We start from the raw sequence: 21,649 nt of genomic DNA, 5'->3' as shown, positions 1-21,649 counted from the left end.
TTTATATTAATGTATTCATTATTATTTGGACTTGTGAAGGAGATCAACAAAGTCAGTAGGGTTCACATCTGAGGACCATGAATGTCTGTACAAAATCATACATCAATCCATCAGTGATCTGACTGACCTACACTGCTGTTCCCACAGCAATATGCTACTATGGCTAAAAATCCACTTCAGTTCTTGTGCTTATCCTCGATATCTCTGCACACCAAGTTCAGACTTAATTCTGAAAACAAGATAATGAACTATACTATAATTAATCTATTACAGTGGTTCACAATCTTTTCAGCTTGGGACATCTTAAGATGAAGCAATATCTGCCTGAGAGCTAATTAAAGCTGACAGCTCTGTTGTAAACATATTGTGTCAGCAGCTGATTTTACAATCATAAAGGAAAGGGTTTATTAGACAACAGAAAAGCAAAAAATAACTGATGGATATTTTTCCTAGTGATGCATCAGAATCACCTTGGGACCCAATGATGGTCTAACAAAACATACAAATCCACATACAAAGGGATATTAAATAACCACTGTATTACCACAGATCATGACTCAACCTCTATTCTGTCTGTGTGCCAGTTTCTATGATGTCACTGCGAGGTCACTTGACCAGCGGTTTAGTCGGCGCGGCTGCCAGGGGCCGCCTCTGACCTGCCGCATTCACTCACTTGAGCAAGTGGCTGGTGACATATTTGAAGACCTCGTAATTCTCCTTGGGGAAGCGGCGCAGAATGTCCTTCATCGTCTGGAAGCGCTGCTCCCTATCGTTGATCTCTGAATGGTGGAGGAGAGAGAGAGAGAGAGATGGTAGGTTAGAGGAGGGAAGAAAAGAGGCTGAAAGTAAAGATTAGGGGGAATCTGAGGAAAAGATGTCAAGGGAGTGAGAATGAAGGGTAAAGGAAAGATGAGAGGGGGATTGGGAGGGCAGTGGCCAAGAGGAGAGTTTGAAGATCACAGTGAGAGGAATTGGATTCAGCCCTCAAAAAGGATCTGTACAGGACTCAGTGAGTTTATTCTACAATCGCCAGAGTTTCTCACAACTTGGTGACGAACACACACACACACACACACGCACGCACGCACACACACACACACACACACACGCACGCTCAAAAGGACCTAATATTACAGTTATCATAAATAAATCAGACAAAGCAATACACATTCCAGAGGAACATACCAGGCGTCCACCCATCGAAGTGTCCTACAACGCACGCACGCACGCACGCACGCACGCACGCACGCACGCACGCACGCACGCACGCACGCACTGGGTGTGTTGAGCCCGATGGCAGCGAGGAGTGAGTCAGAGGAGCTGACGTCACCCGCTAACACAGTCCATCCTGTGTGTATGAGAGCGCGAGGCAGAGAGCAGCAGCAGCGGCGGCGGCGGCAGCGGCAGCAGCGGCGAGAGCAGCAGATGTTCTCCTCCACATCCCAAATGTGATTTACAATCAGGGAATCTGAGTTTGTATTCCCACAATGAGGTCAGTGTGGATCAGAAACAGATTTGAGGCTGAATGACTTCACACGGGCCCGGTTCCCTCCCGCTGTTCATCCATCATCCGCAATCAAAACTTAACCCAACTTCCTACAGCTCATTTAAAGTAATGTCACCATGACAACATCCACCGAAATCCACACATACCCTGCGTCATCTGAACCTTCCTTATTCCCCACCTCTCAGTCTGGTAACAGTTAAATAAATAAAGCATCAATAATTAAATAAATAAAACAGTAAAAAAAGGCCAATTTGCCGTTTTCTTATAAAGCTTCTTCATCTCTGACTCCACCCCACATTCTTTTTCACTCTCTCCTCTTCTTCCTCTGTTGCGACACAGTCTGCAAGAGCTTTATCAGGGCTCTGTCACGGCTGAAGGGTCTCACTGCGGCCATCTCACACACAGACACAGAGAGAGAGAGAGAGAGAGAGAGAGAGAGAGAGAGAGAGAGAGAGAGAGAGAGAGAGAGAGAGAGAGAGAGAGAGCTCGGTGAGTATCAACAACCCTTCAGCCCGGGGGTAAATCTCTCCAGCGAGATGCAAGACTGAGCTACGCCTTAAATCTCTGTTGCGACAGATTACAGGACACAAAAAGAAAAAGAGAGGCGGTGCAGAGTGCAGCAGTACCGTCATTTATCTAAAATATGACCGTTTTCTTATGACTTCATTCAGAGCCACGTTATCCATAGCGCTTGTGCGTCGCTCCATCATGTGCAATCATCCCCGCATCCTCCTCCACCCTCTCTTTCTATACTCCCTCCCTCCGGCTCCTCGCCGAATGGCAAATCCAATTCTCCCCATGGATGGATTCGGATTGCAAGACTTTTTGCTTGTTATATTAAAGAAAAGTTACAATGAATGGAAGAAAGTATTTCAGGCAAAATCCAATATGCCTCGGGTTTTAAAAGACAAACTCTGCCCGACGACCCTCTGTCCTCCCGCCCCCGCCGTACCAGAGCCCCGCAACTTACTGAAGGCCTCCACCAGATCTCCCTGCATGTGGTAGGGCACCAGAGGGTCCGGCAGCTCTGAGAAGAAGGCCTTCATGGCTCCGGCTACTGTGTTCATGGTGAAGTCCTTCTCCACAAGGTCCAGGTTGTGGTCTGGGAAAAGAAAAAGAAGAGTTTGAATCCCACATCACTGTTACATCCGTACATTAATATACAAGAGAGGTGGAGATAATAAACATCTTATAAACACTTTCCGAAATAAAAGCCACAGAAGCTTTGCTGTATTGTTTACTCTATACCAATGATACCAAAGTTTTTTTTATTCTATGCCCCCTCAGGAATTTCAGGGCAGAAGTCTGAAACAAAACGCTGCCGATATAATAAAGTTTAAAAGTTACAAAAGAAGAAAAATGTCTCAATACTCGTTCTATTTTCCCTGCTTAGACTTTTATGTCATATCTTCTGGTGTTTTATGTTATAGTGTCTGAACCTGGGGACAGTGGTAGGTATTGCTTAGATATCTCTGGGTTTTATGAGACAATATTGCAAATCAATGGAATGGAGTGTTAAAAAAAAATAAAACAAACTTTTGTAGGATTTATAAATCTTTGCTATAATTACTTTGGTTTGTTAAGTATCGCCTTTTCCCCAATCAGAAACAGTTTGGTTTTTGCTTTTACAGAAAATGTGCTTGATCATGATATGGAGAGGTATAATAATGAAAAACTATATTTACAGTGTTTACTTACTGTTTTCACCCATGTTTGTTTCTATATTTGTTTGCCAGATTACAGGATAATTAAAAACTATTAAAGCCAAGTTCAAACAACACGCTTTTCAGCCCAATTTTGCAGTGTCAGACGAGTTTTGAAAGTCAGATCGGAGGCAAATCAGCGTTCAATCAGCAGTTGCCCCTTGATATGTGTAAACTCTTCAAAGATGCAATTTGAGAGGCTTTGCAACCAACAGAGTCTCCAACTACATTTCTAGCAGGCTAAATATCAAGTCGGAGACAACTACAGCCAATCAGAGTGCAGGACGGGATATTGTGAATGCACATGTAGTGTTGAGGTGCCGGCTGACTTATTACACTGCATTTGTTAGTAATCGGGGAAAACAAGCAATAACTATGCTTGTCAGGGACAGGGCAACTCAAACTCACTGCAGGACGTTCACTGCAGGACTATGCAAAAATGACTACACTGATTCCCACCGAACTTGGTCTGGGAGCCTGAGATCATCTTTGCTGATGCATCATTGGATCATTCTCATTAATTAAAGCGGCTAAATAAAAGTAGAACAAACACAAAAAGCAACAGCTCAGAGAACCAAAGACAAGCAAAACCACTTGAGCACCACTCTTGTAGAAAGAGTGTGTGTGTATGTGTGAGCAAGCGGCTTAATTAAAAAAGTAATTTCCTGATAACATTTTGCCTCACAAAGGTAGAATGTGTAGAAAGAGAAAACTAATACAGATAAGGTTTGAGAGTTTCTTTCACAGTCTGAGAGGAGCTCCCACTTTGAGAGCTTCCGAAGTGCAGAGCTTCTGATGCTGCTTCCTCCTGTAATACCTTATCGGAATCTTCAGGGAACTGATGAAGTGCCATCTTCTGTGCGACTATGAGACACATGCGCTGTAGCTTCACCTGTAATTGTCTTGTCCCGTTGGCCCGCGGCTCAGAATGATTCAGCGCAGCGCTTCAGTTCTGATTACCTGAGCTGGATTTAGCCTCAACCAGGCGTGGACGCACACACACATCCACACAGACCATCTTGCTCTGCTATCTATCTCGACAGCGACATGCTTCATTAACCAAACCAATCTGGAGGTAATTAACTGCCCACACCAGACAGACACACACATGGAGACACACATCGTGAGCTTTTGTACACACACGTGTGAGCATGCACACGCACACTGGAGCAGGTAGATGACTGAGGAGGCAGCTCTGCAGTCTAAAAGGAAGCGAAGGCCAATTCCCTCAGTTGGATTAATGCTCCCTGGTTAATTAAGGAGATCCAGGCTTGTTATAGATAGAAGCAGATGTACACACACACACACACACTCGTGGCCTTGTATTCACACACACAGCCTGTGAGTGAATGTTTGAAGCAAGGATGGAAAGTATGTGTGAGCCCTGTGAACAGACAGTAACTCACCTTGGTCAAATTGCCGCTGCATGCTCTCCATCTCTGATTTGTTCCCACTGACCCTGTAGATGCCCTCTGTGCTCAAGCCTGAGGAAGAGAGAGAGACAGAGAGAGGGATGTTATTAGCTCAGTGTTTTTTCCATTTGATTAATTTGCCACAAATATCAGGTATTTATAGTCGCTGGTTATTCTTCTTCTGAAACTCTTTTTTACTACAAGGTGTATAGATTCCCTCTGAGGGGCTGATAAAGGAGAGCCACTGCAGGCTGCTCTAATGGCCTCTCCCCATATCCCCTACCATCTAAACACAGTATTAGCACTATTTATTAAACCTATAAAGCACTCCTGCAGGCCTGCTAACAGCCCACTAGTGCACTGTGACAAACAGAGGCTACCTTGGTGCCATACACATTAAAAAAGGGAGTGGTGGAGACTGAGTGGTTTTCCTATGCAACTTCACGTTATTTAGTTAGACATGGCAGAGACATTTAGACAGAGAAAATGCATCCATGTTCACTGCATTGTCACAAAAAGGAGGAAAAGCAGCAATTCTAAAATGTCCATGTTTGAGTTTTAGTAATAGGCAATTAACAAATTTCTATTTAGAGGTGCAAAATATAGTGTAGAGGGCAGCTTGGGCTCTAACACACTGATGGCAGCAGAGCCAAAGTAACTATGTCAGACTTACAACATCTGGAAAAAGCAGATGTAAATCAGTACTATACTGAAAACACACAAAGGGAAACTATCACTACATCGAGAGGTTTACAGATAACTTTGATTCATCTAATCTTGAGTAGCAGCAATGACGAATACTGCAGCAAATTCACAGATCAATATTAGAGGAATGTAACAGGAACTCTTTATTCGTCACCTCAACAAAACAAGAAAAAAGGGCAGGAATGCTGCAGTCAGCTGTTTTTCACACGTTTGTGTTTATCTCACCTCCTGTTTGAAACATGCAGATTTACAGACACTTAAAGTTTCAACAGCAGGTGCAGACAAATCGCATTGATTTTTCTTGACTCTAGGAGCCCTTTTAATTCAGTCTCTGGTCTTTTTGTTGAACTGACAAATACCAATTATCTCAGCTAATATTTCCTCACATCCTGCATCATTTCTAAAACCAGTAGGACCCTACTGTACATATACAATGTTAGTACATACCCCATAAAATCGAATAAGTGAATTTTGCTGAAGTCGTATTCTGCATTCTTGACAGTATTTAAACGTTGGCTACATCCACCGAAGTTTTAGTATTAAAATGCATCAGTATTGTTACGTTTGGGCAATGCTGATGGGTTCTACCAGTGGTGAAGGAAAAATGTTGCAAACTGAACAGCAGAAAATAAATCCCTGCTCTTATTTTTCACTACTGTTGTTTTTTATTCCTTCTTAGTATTTTCTGTAACCAAGCAACCAGCTGCAGAGTAGAGAATCTGCTTCCTGTTTATGCCTGCACACACATTCTCTTTGCAGGTGAATGGTCACATGATTTTCAGGTGTATTCGTATGTACAGGAATTATTACTGATATAGAGAAAAAATTATTGTGTTTTCCCATTAGTAGTATATCTAAAACACAAGCAACCGGGTCACAGCAGGACAGTGACTGAAAGGAAAAGCATGTGTATAACAGGAGAGAGTGAATGCTCCCTTCATCTTGGTTCATTAATACTTTTTTCCAGTTTACAAAAAGATACGATTTCACCTCCCAACCCTTGATTCCCTCTCCGCACACATTTTGCTGGCAATCGGGGAGACAAAGAGCAATCCAGAGCGGGTGAGCGAGATAGGGAGTGGCAGAAAAAGAGGGAGAGATAGGCAGAGGCAGGGAGGAAATGAGAGAGCTCTCAGTCAAGGCATACAGCATCGATCTCCTCCTTCTACCAATCAATTATCCACAAAAGCTTTTCTAGCCAGACACTAAGAAAACAGGGATGGGACAGATAGGGAGAGGGGAGTAGTGTAGCAGCGGTAGGGGAGAGAGAGTGTGAGGGAGATTGGGGGAAAATAGGACAAGCACCCAAGGATGAGGAGAGATAGTGGAGGAGTGTGACGACGCATAGGAGTCAGGGTCAGACTGATGAAAGAAGGAATGAGAAAAAATAAAGGGATTAAGATAAGGAGGGGTGTATACAAGGCTAGGAAATGTGCTTGAAACAACAAAATGCATTGAAGATGGAGGTTGTGGAAGAGGTGGAAGAGGGGAAAGAATGAAAGAGCAGCAGAGGAAGAAGCGCCAGAAAGGTGAGCTCTGCGAGGCAGCATCCTCTTCCTCTGGGTTCAAACAAGGCACGGGCACTTCCTGAGGTCAATGTAAATCCAAGCACTTCCTGCAACAAACAAATGTTTCATCTACATCCTCTACTTGCCCTAGCCCTGATGAAACAACATAACTTAACCAATTATAGTGCAGTTTAGGATAGATCATTACTTTAATCCGATTTTTGCATATATCCTCATGCACTACACACATACACAGACAACTAAAAATGAACCCATCTATTGTCGTTTCAGAGCTTCCAGCAACTCTCAAATGGCTAAAAACACACCTGAGAACCTGCAATTAAACAAACTCAGAGAGCGATAAATACTGCTGCAGTTAGCAGTTGCGCTCCGGTGGCACGTTACTGTCTAACAACACTCCAGCCCAGGCCCCAGCGTTTCTCTGGGTTCTGCAGCCCAGGGGCTGACTTCATAGTTTACCATGGAGACAGGCAGTCGCTGGGTGCTGCCCTTTACGTCGCTATGGAGGCTCCTAAGGCCAGCAGATATGCCTGCACACCCTAACGCACAGTCATCACCTCAGCACCCAAGAGCAGAACACACTGAGCCTACCACGCTAGGAGCCGAGGAGAGATAACAGCAGTCACTCTATGGATTGATTTTATAAAGCTGCTTTTCTACCATCTCCGAATGCATGAAAATAACACAAAATAGCAAAGCCACTCCTATTATACTCCAGGACAAAGGGAGAGAGCTACGGAGCATGAATGAAAAAAGCAACAAAGACGACGTTTGAATAGAAAATATAAAAGCAGAAAACAGAAATTAAGAGTTTTTTCTTCAGTACGTTTGTGCATTTAGAGCCAAAACAACAGGACTGCAGGATTGTATATGCTTTCGAATACATTCAAAATGCCAGTCTGGTTTGGGAGAGACATAACATACATAATCCCTTTTCAGACATGAACTTCAGAAAATTGAGTCTGGACATTCTTCAGACTTTGTCTTTCACATATTAAGAACTCAGACATGAGTTCAGGTAAAGGGTGGAGCCTGGGTAGAGCGTGCAGGAGGCCGGACATAACATATAAAAATCACGTTTTTGTTTACAGTATATCAACATCTGCGTTGGCCCTTATCGCCAAAACATATTGAACCCTGTTGTCTTTCTAAATGGGCGTTTTCTTCTGCGTCGTCTATGTGTATGACACCTCTTTTTCTTTCTGATTCTTCTTTTTCCAGTTTTGCATCCATTGTGTGCTATAAACATGAAGAATTATAAACATAAGTGCAACTCTGAAAGCCGCGATATATATATATATATATATATATTTGTGTCAAATGGTATCATTCTTTAGTGTAAAAAATGAAAGTTAAGTTAAGATACATGAACACAGAACTATAAGAGGATTATCAATGACATTTTGACATAAAACTGCGATTGGGTTTAAGTTAACCATGAGTATTGCTGTTTGAGGTAAAGGGAAAAGGGAAGGATGTAGGTCAAAGCTGCTGGTCTAGGGTCAGCCTTACGACGTCACTCATTATCAGCTCACACTAAAGTGACAAACACCGTGTCGGCGCTGTGTGGTCTTTTCCTGTGTGTGTCTTTATACGCACAGATTGTAGGCGTAGATACGGGATAAGTAAAGTCTGACTTACGGCAACTACAATCCAAACTAAATAAAGACATTGTAACTCATTTCCCCTTCCAGCCTTAGTCATTCTCTGTATACGTGTGCCATTCTGCTCCACATGTAAACAATATGGTTCTGCAAACATTCTCAGTTGATCCGACTTTAAGATGTGTGAGGCTGTAATACTCGCACATACTCACAAGAACAAGCTAAACACAAAGAAAAGAGATGAGCCCAAACGTTAATCCAATTTCCGACGTTGTGATATTGATCGGACAGAGGGAGCTATCGGGTAGAACATTACCTGGCAACCCCCTGGCTAAAAACACACACACTCTCTCTCACACACACACACACACACACACACACACACACACACACACACACACACACACACACACACACACACACACACACACACACACACACACACACACACACACACACACACACACACACACACACACACACACACACACACACACAATCCTGACAAGAGGAAGGGGAGAAAGCAACGAGGTGGGGGGAAACAAAATTACAGTGAATTGAGAGGTGAGGATAGGACCGGGGGAGAAATAAAAATATGGGTTAGGAAGATGATGAGAGTAATCAAAAGTGACAAGTGAAGGTACTTGGAGAGACGGAGAGAGAAGGATGGGCGGATCAGGAGAAACAAGGGCCCCATGCAGAGAAAGGAGGGGAGAGGAAACATGGGATTAGGAGGAATATTGAGACAGTGAGCGAGGGTAAAAAAGTGGAAAGCACCTCTGAACGAGCAGCGCATTCATCTTAAGTGCGCACGCACACACACACACAGCTTGTATAGACGTAAATTCAACCAGTTTTTCTCCTTCATCCAGAAGTAACTGCTGTGACTGCTCCAGTTAACATGTGAACGGGTGAGGTGAAATCCAATGTGATGCCTTGTTATCTAGAGCTGTGCCCCGACACTCCTACACAGAGGAAGGCGGTGGATGTTTTGAACGGCTGCAGTAATCCACAAATACATGGTCTTTTATCAGCACAGAGATTACAATGGAATGCATTGGCACGTCAGTAAGCAACAGCAATGTGTTGACAAACTCACTTTTTTAAACTCAACGCACACCCTGGAGGCTGATTAAGAGAATTTCAAGGAAAGAGTGTGGGTATTCTAATTAAACATTACTTAGATGTATGATAAAGTATTGTAAACCACAATAAGTTACATTTAGGGCAAACAGTCAAACCCAATAAGCCTGACATCTTGTAAATAGACTGTATTTATATGGAGCGTTTTTTGTCTTATTGGCAAAATTCACAAACACATGCAACGAAATTTGGGGTTCAGTATCTTCACAACAGAGTTCCAAATGCACAGGCCGGGGATCGAACCACGGACCTTCTGGTTAGTTGATGACCTATTCGAACTACTAATCCACAGCTGCCCATCCATCAATAACATTGTCCTTTAGCAACCAATAGGGAATTTACATTTCACAGTTATAAATACTTTCTAGGCTGATCCAGTATTTTGAGACGCAATATTTTTTCAACTAGTCTAAATGATTAATTCAGCCTTACTACGAAATAATCTCAAATCATAGACAATTTTTGTTGTTGAAGTTGTAACTTAGATTTAGTTATCATATTCTGAGACAATTAAATGTATAAATGGTGAAAATTCCCAAGGGCTCACTTTCTTTTTCTTGCCACTAATGTTGGTCAAATAAAGACGGGACAGATCTTTCAACTTGGTATTAGTTAGTTGGGTTGACTTTATAAGCTGTTCTTGATTTCTAGAGGAGTTTCAAGGAAATTACAAACACTCCATCTAAACAGAACAACAAAATAAACAATACATTAAATATACAACTAATAAAAATGTTGAGATGTTTAATGTTAGTGGGGTGGGACATTCTGACTACATGAATAAGGGGATGTGAACAAATATCTATACACATGCGTTGTCCCTGCACTAAGTCGCCTGTGAACAGCTGGTGGCAGGTTGAGAGGCAAGCTGGCAGTCCTGGGGCAGTGGGACACAAGAACAGCCTGGCAGGGGGTCTGGCATCTGGCCAATAAGGTTAGAGGAGACTATGATACCACATCTGTGTTCCCAGTACTCTCCCAGAGAGGAAGAGGAAGAGGAAGAGGAGAGGAGAGGAGAGGAGATATACTTTCACATTATACTTAATGATAAACCTATTTGTTTTTTCTTATCACCCCATTCATCTGAATATGTCTCTAATGACTCCCTCTCAAGGTAACACCGAATACTAGGTAAGGATTTATGTAACGTGTATATGTAAACAGGCACCACAATTAATTTTGCCTTTGTTATCATTTAGGTTATTAAAACAAAACTGGGTAACGTCCCTGGAACCATTTACCAAACCTTAAAGAACAGGAAAGACACAACAGAGAGCAAAGACGCAGGTGCATTTGTATGATAACATGCTGTAACATGAGTGGGATATAAGGAGAACGATATTTTTACAATCTTAGTGGTGAATGTAACAAACCCACCAACATCCCAAGAGGTATAAAATACAAAATATATGAAAAGAGAGTAACTAAAAGAGACAGGTAGCACACATAAAAAATCTGAAGAAAAAATAAATATTTAAATGACTGAAAACAACAACCTGTGCTGTGAACAACTGGATACCTTTAAATATACTCAGAGTACACCTCAGTATGTAAAGTATAAGAGTTTCTTACCGGTCGTTTCAATGAAGCGGATGCACTTCTCGATGAAGACTGGGATTGGCCTCTCAGGGGAGACCACAGTGGCCAGTGGCACCCCGAAGTAGTTGCTTTCACAGGGTTTTGAGATGGAATGCCTGGGTTTGGCTCGAGGTTTCTGAAAGAGGAAAGTTGACAAGATTGGTGAGAGTCCCTCAGAGGAAATCCAATATTATTTGAGCCTAATTGACATGGACACGGCTGACGTAAGCAAACATTTCCAAAATGACACTGAGCCCTGCGGGCAATTTTATTTAAATGACTTGATTTAGAGGGAAAAGATCATGACCTTGTTTTAAAATCTTTTATCAACACACACATGCACACACCCATCCCACACATTCCTTCAAACTGATAAGTGATCATACATTCCTGTCTTAAAGCCTGTTGTGTGCGTCAGTGAGAAATATATCAGCTTCTTCATCACTCTGCTCTCTTCATCCTTCCTTTGGCATCACACCATGTTTCTCTTCTGCTTACTCTCTACTGCACTGCAGCTCTCAGATAATCAAACTCTCTTACTCGTTTTTTAATCACTTTTTAACTCCTGTTAAGAGACCTCCAATACACTCCTGCAACATCCTCTGCCTGCATCCGTATGGCTGAAGCATCAGTAGTAATTGTACTGTGCTCTAATGGTCTTCGGTGGGACTGTTTTGACGGCCCCTAAGGCCTGCATCTCTAGTAAGTCTGTCAGGCCCCCCTGAGGCACTGTCCTGGCAGGCTGGGTGGTGAGGCAAGGATGCATGGTTGGCTGCTTACATGGAGTGTGGGTGCAGAGCAGGCCTGAGAGACAGACACAGGAGAAGGAGCAGGAGTGCTCATTAGAGAGAGAGGGAGCCCAGCGTGCCCTCTGCTCCATTTACTGGCCTTGCTCCCCTCCACCAAACATGCTGGATACCACGTATACACATTCTCGCTTACAGCGTTACTCACAGAAACAAGCAGGGGAACGCTAATTGAGACTGGGGTGATCAACGAGGGCTCACCTAGGCTATTGTCTGAATATTAAGAGAAACTATTCAGTTTTTTTATCTTCTTTTTCAACTGGCTCAAATTTGCCAAGCTATTATCTTCCATTCAGTTTTTACCCGACAGATACATATGCAGCCCTATGTTATCTGCTAGTATGTGCTTGTTAGAGATTTATCATTATCACTGCATATGTATGACAATAACAAAAAAAGACCTAGCTAGGCAGGAAACTTTATAATACCTATACTGTCAAAAATGTTAGGTATATTTGTATTTTTTTCTCAATTCTAGTCAAGCCACTTCTCAAAACAATAACATAATTTACTCTATATTTACTCTTACTTTCAACTGCATGTCACATGTCACAAGAATGAGGTCCCGTGTTGACTCCGCTGAGAGAGCTCGTTTCAGTCATTAAAAACCTTGTACTGTTATGCTATTGCTATTATGTAATGATCTTGGTTATTCTATAAACCCAGCTTTATGATGCATGCACCTCTGCTCTAATGTACTGCTCTGCAAGGATATGAGGCTTAAACAAATGTAAAATTGTAGACACAAGAGAGAATATAGGTATACAGAGACTACACTACACTCTGGTTTCTGGGGATTCACAGGCTTTGATCAGTTCAACGTAAATGTGAAATAATCCTACTGTGGAATCGTCTCATCAAAAAGACGTGTGTATATGTGGAGTAAATCATACAAATCTCATGAGGGCAAAAGAGCTTTACTCATTTCTGAGAAGGTGGGTATTGAAAGCAATCATTTGTGTTGTAGTGGTAACTAAATTAAAAGTAGGTTGTTGTTGCAGTTTGGATACAAGATGGTTTGAGAACACTTAGAGGATACTACAATGCGAGGATGATGATGCCCATAAAGTGTGAGTTACACCGAAGGAAAACAGGCACATCACAAATTAGCAACAAGAAAAACTGTACGTAACAGCTTAGCAGTCGCTGCTGTTGGTACGATTGAAGGAAGAAATGCCCTCACACAAGCAGCAATTCAAGACCTAGCAAAGCATCTCAGGGGAGGAAACTCTGCATTTGGTTTCTGGACTTCAGGCAATCGTTGACTACAAAGGATTTTGTTCTATGTACGAAAGTTCATAATTTGAATTAGAGTTATTACTCAGTCTCTTTCTAAATCTCTTGGTTTTAGCTCCTGTCTCTTTAAGGTGCCCCTTTAGATAAAGCCCAGTCCGCTCTGATTGGGCAACTGGCACACTCCTACTTTACCGGGTTTGTTCACAGGCCGTGCCAGACTAGTTGCACAGTTGAGCTGGTCTCCTTCCTCCAGCCGTTGATCAGGTTGATTGATTCAAAACTTTCCAAGAGGAAATCAGACTGTGTAAACTGTGTGATTTAGGCATAGGGGGGAATGAGTCCCGTTTTCTTTTGTACTGTACAAATTTGGATAATTCAATATGAGCTAATCTTCCCTGAAATGACTGCACAAAATCCCTGAAATAATCTGGTGTACACTCTGATGAGATAGATTATTTTATTAGTATTTATTTTAATCTCTCCAGCACTTCAGTAATGTGGATTTGTCTACCATTTATGACACCAGAGAACAGCTGTCTGAAGATTTGATCGTGAGAGGTGCTTCTCTATTTTTGGACTATCTGCTGTTTAAATATGTGAACACGGCACACGGCATTCATTCATGTCCTCGTTCATATCTTCACCCAGACTTATCTTTTATACAAATCTATTATGCAAAAAGTAGACACTGACTGGTCTACTGGAAGTGTCGACACCGAATTCAACAAAAGTCCCTGTGCTGAAATATGTGGTTAAATTAATTGCAAACTTTCCCTGGAAATCAGTTCCTGTTACTTCTCATTTATCTTTACATTATGACCCCACGTGAGCAAATTCCTGCCTGGAACTTTTCACAAATCACTGCCAGCTACCTCCGCCGCCATTCTGCCCAATCCCTCTGTGACACCCCCCCCTGAACATACAGAAGTTGTCACACTTATAGGTTTTTAGCTGTGTACATAGTGGAAATGTAAGGTTTGAGCACAAGAGTATTTAACTGAATGAAAGGGGCAGTAATAATAGAAATGATGTGACTAGACTCCCTGGCAGCTTGAGTTTTTAGCTCCAAGTAGCAGCTCATAATCTATTTGTGTCTCATCACACTGACTGTGTTTTGCATCTGTGCCCCAATCTCACTTTAGCAGAGCATCTTTATGCTCCCCCCTTCTCTCATCCACCCACTCTTCTCTCTCACTGTCGTCTACCCCTGCAGTTTTGCCTTCTGGCCACTCCTTTTTAGCTGCTGACTGAGACAGGATATGTTGCCAGCGCTGAGAAGACAAAACAGACCTCGACCACAAAAGACAAACAGAACATATCCTTAATAATAGCATACAGACACCATGGTGAGCGTTTACATACACTGTACACTGTGGGATGCTGAAAAACAAACCCACAAATGTAAAAAAACAAAAAGTCATATCAATTCAATGGAAAACTCTTATCTCTCTCTCCTGAATCTTTATTTCTTGTCTCCCTCACTCCTATTTCTTGCACGAGGACACTAGACTGGAGCTAGGTGACTGAGGAATTTGAAGCATTCCTCTTGCTGGCTGAGGAGGTTTGAAAAAAAAAAAGCTGCAAGAGAGAGAGGAAACATTTCCGGACTCTTGCTGAGGGAGGGCGGGCGGGACAAAGACACGGTTGGTCATTGCCTGTGGTAAAGTGGGTTTTAAAATTGGCTCAGTTCGGGCTGAGCGGCAAAAAATCATAACAACAATTATCACATTATAATTGTCTTTAATAGCAATATAACAAAAGCTTAGTATATATCAAAATAATGCTTGTGTATTGTGCAAGCACAATGAGAGCTCTTGAATAAATAAAAACTTGAAAGCAATAACGATTTGACACCAAAATAATTAAAGATATCTAATTAAATGAACATGTCTATAATATTTTTTTTAGCCCAATGACCCAGCCCTATCTAGTTTAGTCTTTAGTCTTGTGTGGATAACTGACCTGAACCCACCTGTCAGAAACCTAACAAGTAGTGTTGATCGCGTTGGTCTGGCTTTGTACTTGATTTTTCATGCTGCCGTGCCTGTAATCCAGCCAAACATCGGCTTCAGGTCGGGTTCGAACACAAAAATGTCTGTTGGGTTTGGGTCAAGCGCGGTTAATATTCTCTTTTCTCTCTGACAGGTTTGGACAGAAAATTGTGGCCTGAGCCGCACTCTAATCTAGTTTCAATTATTTATTCCTACCTGTCATGACAGTAATTGGTTGACAAGACACAAAGGCTCCAGCCAGAAAAGTGTTCACACTGCATAACATCCAAGGCTCCACTATTAAACCAAATGAAACTCTGACTTTGAATTAAATCTGGTCGATTACACGCCAGCAACGGGAGCGGCTGATTCTATCACCGGGTCACCACTACTATACATTTCCCTCAGATGTTCAAAACTCAATAACACATAATCCTGAGGGGATTTCAAGGTGCAGCAAATTGGAAATGGGCTCTTATCTTTGAAATGGCTGCTTAGAAAAACAGGTGATGGAACTTGATCACTTTCTTACAACCACAATTAAGCCATAATGGCCTGTAATGTGAATATCCAGATCTCAGACCTGCTGTAGGGCACAAATCAGAGGCTCTAATTAGAGTAATGATGAGAGCACTGATCTAAATTCTGATGGGTTTCATTTTCCTGGGGATTTGTTTATGAGACAAGTAGGTTTATAATGTGTCATGTGATACTTAATTGATCCCTCTTTCGAGTTGGGTTGAGGGTTGGGTAAAAGTCAGTAAAACTGGAGATTGTATGAGGCGTGGGGCTTGGACTGTGATGTGCACTTCATTGGTAGTTTGTCTGACTGATGAACTACCTGATGCCTGGTGTTTGAGCGATCCTGGCACACCTTCTTCAGAAAGACAAATGGCACTGAGTAAACTATGAACAATGTCAGTTTGTGCATAAAGGAGAGCACGCAGTTGAAGCAGTTAAGAGCTACGTGAGATGACAGCCTTCATGCAGGTACTTGGACATCACAGCTGAGTGTGTGAAAACATTAATCATCCTCCTCCTGTTCCACCCTACTGACAGCCACAGTAATTATCACAGACGCACATGCACAACGAAGACAACTGTAACTCCTATTCAACTGGCACCTCTGTGCCAAGCCATGTGTGTGAATGAACAGCATGCCAAGCTGATAAGCCTAATGGTGTAAGGTCGAAAGTATCGCCGCAAGACGTGTGAGGGACAGAAATGAACACGGGAGGGACGGACTAGAAAAGAATTGAAGTTGGTGGGGGGGAAACCTTCAGCAGAAAAATAGAAAGGAAAGACAGATATGAGGAGAACATAATAGGGAGAGAGACAGAGTGTGACAAGAATATGAAAAGAGGCAGAAAGTATGAATCAGTAAGAGGGGAGGACAAACGCTATGAATATGAAAGAAAGGATGAAAAGAAAGCCAAGCTGTGACACAGTAGAATTGGGAGGCACGTACTTCACTGCAGTGCTACAACAGTGAACAGTAAAAAAACACTGCTCTCACTAGATGATGCTGATGTTGATCACTAATGGCACATTAACTGAGTCCTTTAGCATTTATGTTGTCAAGCATGGGCCATTGAGACAAGAAGCCATATACAAGTAAGGATGAAGGCAAGTTGATTACAGAATCACGTTGTGTAAATTACAAGTAGAGTGGGGTATTTCACAACTCCTGTTTTTCTAATTTTATGCTCCTTACTACTATAATGTCATGAAATGCAGGGATGTGTAGAGAGACATGACATTAGGTTTAATTTATTTATGTGCCACTATAATAAGAATTGTAAGATGGAAGTTGACGCTTTCAAAACATTATTATTTCAGCTCTCATATACTGGAAAACCAGATGCAATCAAGCAGACATACACAAGCGCAATAAAAATAGTACAGTGACTGTGGCCCAGTCCCAATCATTTAGAGTTCTGTCTTCTGGTGTAAAAGTTTGGTGACTGAAGTCTCTTTCCCTCTGATGATCTGGCTAGTTAAGAGGGCTCCCGCAGAGCAGTCAGGGGAAAACATGGAAGACATGCTTTCAGAGGAACCAACCCCCATGTCATGTTTTCACTGAGCTATACTGAACTGATCAGTTATTGCTCAAACTTTGTAGTTAACATTGTAATCCACCAAAGCAAACAAGTGTTGAATCTCAGCCCCCAGATTATACAGAGGATTATGGACATTTTATCTATTCTGTCCATAACAAATTACCTATGTAAACATAACAACAACATTGTTTATTGCTGAGGTAGTCATTGAAAATGACTTAATCAAAATTACCAAGTGTTGTACTTGGGCAGTGGGAGTGTTCCTGGGTAAATATGCAACATCTTAAAACAACATTTGCTAACTGCTGTTCAGACAACATAAATATTTGGAAGCGATCAACACTAACCTTCGTATTTCTGCGCAGGCTCTTGAGGATATTCCTTCTTTTAGGGTCCTCAATCTCCTCAATGGAGTTTTCCTTTTGGGCTCCTCCGTCATCCTGGCTAGCCTTGGGTGGACCCCCCATCTCATCATCACTGCCTATAGAGAAGCTTGTCCTGAAACTGCTGAACTTGCCAAGTCGTTTGGATCTGTCTCTGTAAAGCTTAGGTTTTACTCCGATGGCAGACAACTTTCTCCTGCGTTCCAGTGAGCTACTGTCCGCCTCACTGTCGGAACCATTCCCTCCAGCACTCCCGTTGGAGTGACCTTTGCTGGCGTTACGGATGGTGATAATTTTGCCCTGTGTGCTGTCATGAGGGACAGAGTAAATATTCTCCTCTTCTGTGAGTCGAGGTTTGCTCACAGCATCCATCGGCTCAGCATAGTCGGAAGGGTCATAGCCACCATCGCTACCTGGAGCCCAGGTGACAGCTTGGGGCAAAGAGCGGCGGTTGGTACCACCTTGCGTGTCCATGAAGGGGCTGAGGTTAACCTTACGGACAGGCTTGGGCTTCACTTGAGGAGGAATCTTGTTGTTAAGCTTGCTCTCAAAGGTGCTAAGCTCAGAAATGACAGAGAAGGTATCACTTGAATCCAGATCTGGCAGCTTGAAGCTCCCTAGGTGAGAACTCAGGCTACCATCCTCCCTCAATGTGGGGTAAGGGGGTGATGGGTCGATGTCATCCTCAGAGTCCATAAGAATGTTAACTGGACTAGGAGAGCCACAGCGAGAGCTTATGCTGTCATTGGTACATGCCTCAGCCACATGATCATACATGTGTGTGGCCTCAACAATAGTGTGCTTCTCAACCACATCCTTGAGGAAGGGCTGGAAAAGGTCTATCTTATGAAGGCCCCCTACCACCCCACCATGTCCACATATTACTGTATTAAACCTGGCCTCAATTTCATGGGCAAGTTCATCTCCCTGACTGACCTGCTCCTTAGCTGACTCTGAGTCTGACAACTCCATCTGACTCTCCCCTACGGCTAGCAACTGGACTGGGATGATGTCTTGGACCTCACACAGGAAAGCACATAATGTCTCCATAGAGGCCTTGCGGCGAGCAGAGTAAACTGCAATATAGCCATGGACCAGCCTTGTCTTGCGGAGGGAGAATGTGGAATGGAAAGAGAGTAGTGACAGTTCAATATTCTGCCTCTGACCTCCTATACTGAGATCCAGCAGAATGGAGGTGCCACTGCTAAGAGAAAAGGCAGGACGACAATGCTGGGGCAACAGGAAGGGAGCAAGCAGCTGGTCTAGGTCGTATGTGTCTCCGCACATCAGGCACATGACTATCCTCAAGTCTGCCTCTAGACCTGGCTGGGACTGTGAATCTCTGAAGGCAGAGGATGGAGGGGGCAAGGGAGGGGAACTGCTCCCTATGCTTCTCCTTAAATCTAAGAGACCCTTTAGCATCTGGTTGATCTGCCTCTCGCTTACATTGCGTGTGTAGCCCATACCTGGAGAGGCAGGGTCTAGGTATGTACACTGCAGCTTTCCAGCCACCTGCTGTCCCTGTTGGATAAGAGTCTGAGCTGTCTCACCCCCAATATCCCCTATGGACCCCACACCCCGCTTGGTGACCAGAATGAGGGACAGCGGGAGTTGTGCTAAGCTGTTTTCCCTTTCCCTTCTGCTTATAGTCGACTCTCTAAGCTTCTCTATACTCTCGACAACATACGAGAGGGATTCTTTTGAGTTGTACAAACACAGGCAACCATGGGGTGTAAAAGTTGGTGTGTGGAAGGAATTGACTGGCAGACGTACGTTGCCCTCAATGGGACGAAGGGCTAACTCATACATCTTGCCATCTAACACGTACCGGTCATCACTGCTGCACAAGGCCCTTATCTCATTTGCCATCTCTCTGGCTAGCCCATCTTTTCCTAGGATGACAAGATTTATCCGTTCAGCTCTACCCCCTTCCAGTCTTGAAGTGTCTGATGATGGGTAGCGGGTAGGGAATCTGGAGGCCAGAATTTGCTCTAACTTGCTGTCCACACAGTGGGGGCTGTTGGGACAGGTGTCCTTTGTGGGGTGGTAGACAAAGTGGATATGTTTCAATACCAGAGCATCCCTTTCTGCCTGCAGTTTCTGCAGGGCTTTAAACCTTTGCTCTTCACCCAACACCTCCTGAATGGCTCCCATTTTCTCTTTACTTGGCTTTGCATCCACTTCAAGCTCATAAAAGAGCTCAGAGTATTCGAGAAGCAGTTCCTGAAAGTCCTCTTTGGCTCGGTCAATGATTTCCTTCTGGTGTTTGTTGTAGATATCCAGATATTCCGCCTCATCCAGCCACTGGTAAAAGTCTTCATTCATGATGAAGCTTCGGGCCTCCTCCCATGGTTTCCCTGGTGTGATGAAAGGAGAGATACTTAGCTTCTCCTTGAACTCCCATCTCATCTCAGCCCGTCTTCGCTCATTCCTTAGCTGCTCCAGGTGAGTCTCATAGATATTTTCAGCTGCAGGGGTCTCCAGAAGGTCCTGGGGGATTCGATCATCCTCTATGTTATCAATGTGTGGTGTGGTCTCCCAAGGGGTGTCATCTAGCACAATAAACCATTGGGAGAAATCTCTCTTTGTCTCAAGGACTTTCTGAACTCCAGACCAGCTGAGGTGGTCTATCTCATCCAACTCTGGTAGCAGCACAGACAGGGCCTGTGGTAGAGTAGTTAGATAGGCCTTCCTACGTTTCTCTATATGGTCTTGCTTGAGTCTATGCACATGCTGTTGGAAAAGCTTCTTGGCTTTAGCTGTCCCCTCAAGGAAAATGTAGTCCTTGTACTCGGGGGCAGACTGCATGCGACGACTGACAGTCGGCCATGTCTCATTGTGGTTTTTCACAATTCTGGTCACCAGCCACTCATAGCGGTCTTTGGCTGAGGCAATTTGTTGACTCTGCTGTTTTAATGCCTCAAAGTAAGGAATAATTTTGGGCTTTCCCCTACCCTTATCTATTAGCTGAACCAGTGTAAGAAAAGCTGAGTCAACATTGACATTAGAGCGTGCTGATGTTTCTACCACCTGCAGGTTCTTCTTGGCAAGGGCAAAGGTGTGTGAGTCTTTAATATAGCGCTCAACTCCTTCATCACATTTGGTAAGAACCAGTACCACTGGTTTCTTCGTCTTGGCTAGCTGGTTGTACAGGTTTGTGACAAACTTCATCTGGTCCTCAAAGCTACGGTTCATCCCCCTGCTAACATCCACACAGAGTAAGAAGCCATCCACCATTAGCTTGCCTTCAGGCATCTGTTTCTGCTCAAAGTCCTGCTCCAGCCCCAGCTGATCTGTGCAAAAGTACATCAGCTTCTCAGCTGAGGCCAGCTTGCTGGAAGCTGCCCTCTTGATGTAAGGCTGGAGCGCTGTGCTTCGGTGCGGCTGGAACGTCTGATCATCGATGAACTCGGTCTGCTCCACAACATTCATACGGCATTCTGGCCCCTCCTCCATTGTCCGCCCAGCCTCTCCCCAGAACAGGAAGTGGTCATTGTTCACCACACGGCCCCCAAAGTCACTTGTGCTGAGGACAGAGGTGTGGTCTAGGTAGAAGTCATCTGCACTTGGCCGGACAAAGCGGTTACACAGGCAGGACTTGCCCACACCACACTGGCCCTTCTCCTTCTCCGTGCCGGACAGCCCGACCGCGACCAGGTTGTAGATGGGTGCCCGGACATCTTGCTTTTTGGCCATCATCATCGCTGGCAGAGGCTCATCCTGCCATGCTGGCCGCTAGCTCTAGGGTGATGGGAAGGCTGCCAAGGAAGGTGGGTTTCCATGCAAAGGGAGCTCACTGGACTGGGGTTTGGACCTGTATAATAGAAATACAAAGAGAGAGAGAGATAATTAATGTAAAGATTTATAGAAAAAACATTCCATTCCACTGACAGGCTTTATTATTAGAGAGCTATTGTGTCTCTCATCTAGGCTCCTACTGTGTGGCTATGTGCGGTTAATGATGTTTAATCTGTGATCCTATTTCTCCACTG

General features: G+C 43.5%; 1 protein-coding gene across 1 annotated transcript in view; it reads right to left on the bottom strand.

Moving 5' to 3' along the window:
- arhgap35a (Rho GTPase activating protein 35a) overlaps positions 1–21,649 on the bottom strand; it is a 67,872-nt gene that overhangs the window by 4,455 nt on the left and 41,768 nt on the right. The window contains exons 2-6 of the mRNA XM_034604681.1: positions 17,622–21,471; positions 11,176–11,317; positions 4,617–4,694; positions 2,478–2,609; positions 674–779 (exon numbers count right to left, since the gene is read on the bottom strand). Of these exons, the coding sequence (XP_034460572.1) occupies positions 674–779; positions 2,478–2,609; positions 4,617–4,694; positions 11,176–11,317; positions 17,622–21,359 (4,196 nt within the window). The 5' untranslated portion in view covers positions 21,360–21,471. The remainder of the gene's footprint in view (positions 1–673; positions 780–2,477; positions 2,610–4,616; positions 4,695–11,175; positions 11,318–17,621; positions 21,472–21,649) is intronic.

The sequence above is a fragment of the Hippoglossus hippoglossus genome, chromosome 13, assembly GCF_009819705.1.
Source record: "Hippoglossus hippoglossus isolate fHipHip1 chromosome 13, fHipHip1.pri, whole genome shotgun sequence".
NCBI lineage: Eukaryota > Metazoa > Chordata > Actinopteri > Pleuronectiformes > Pleuronectidae > Hippoglossus > Hippoglossus hippoglossus.
This window is presented reverse-complemented; position numbering and strand designations above follow the sequence as displayed.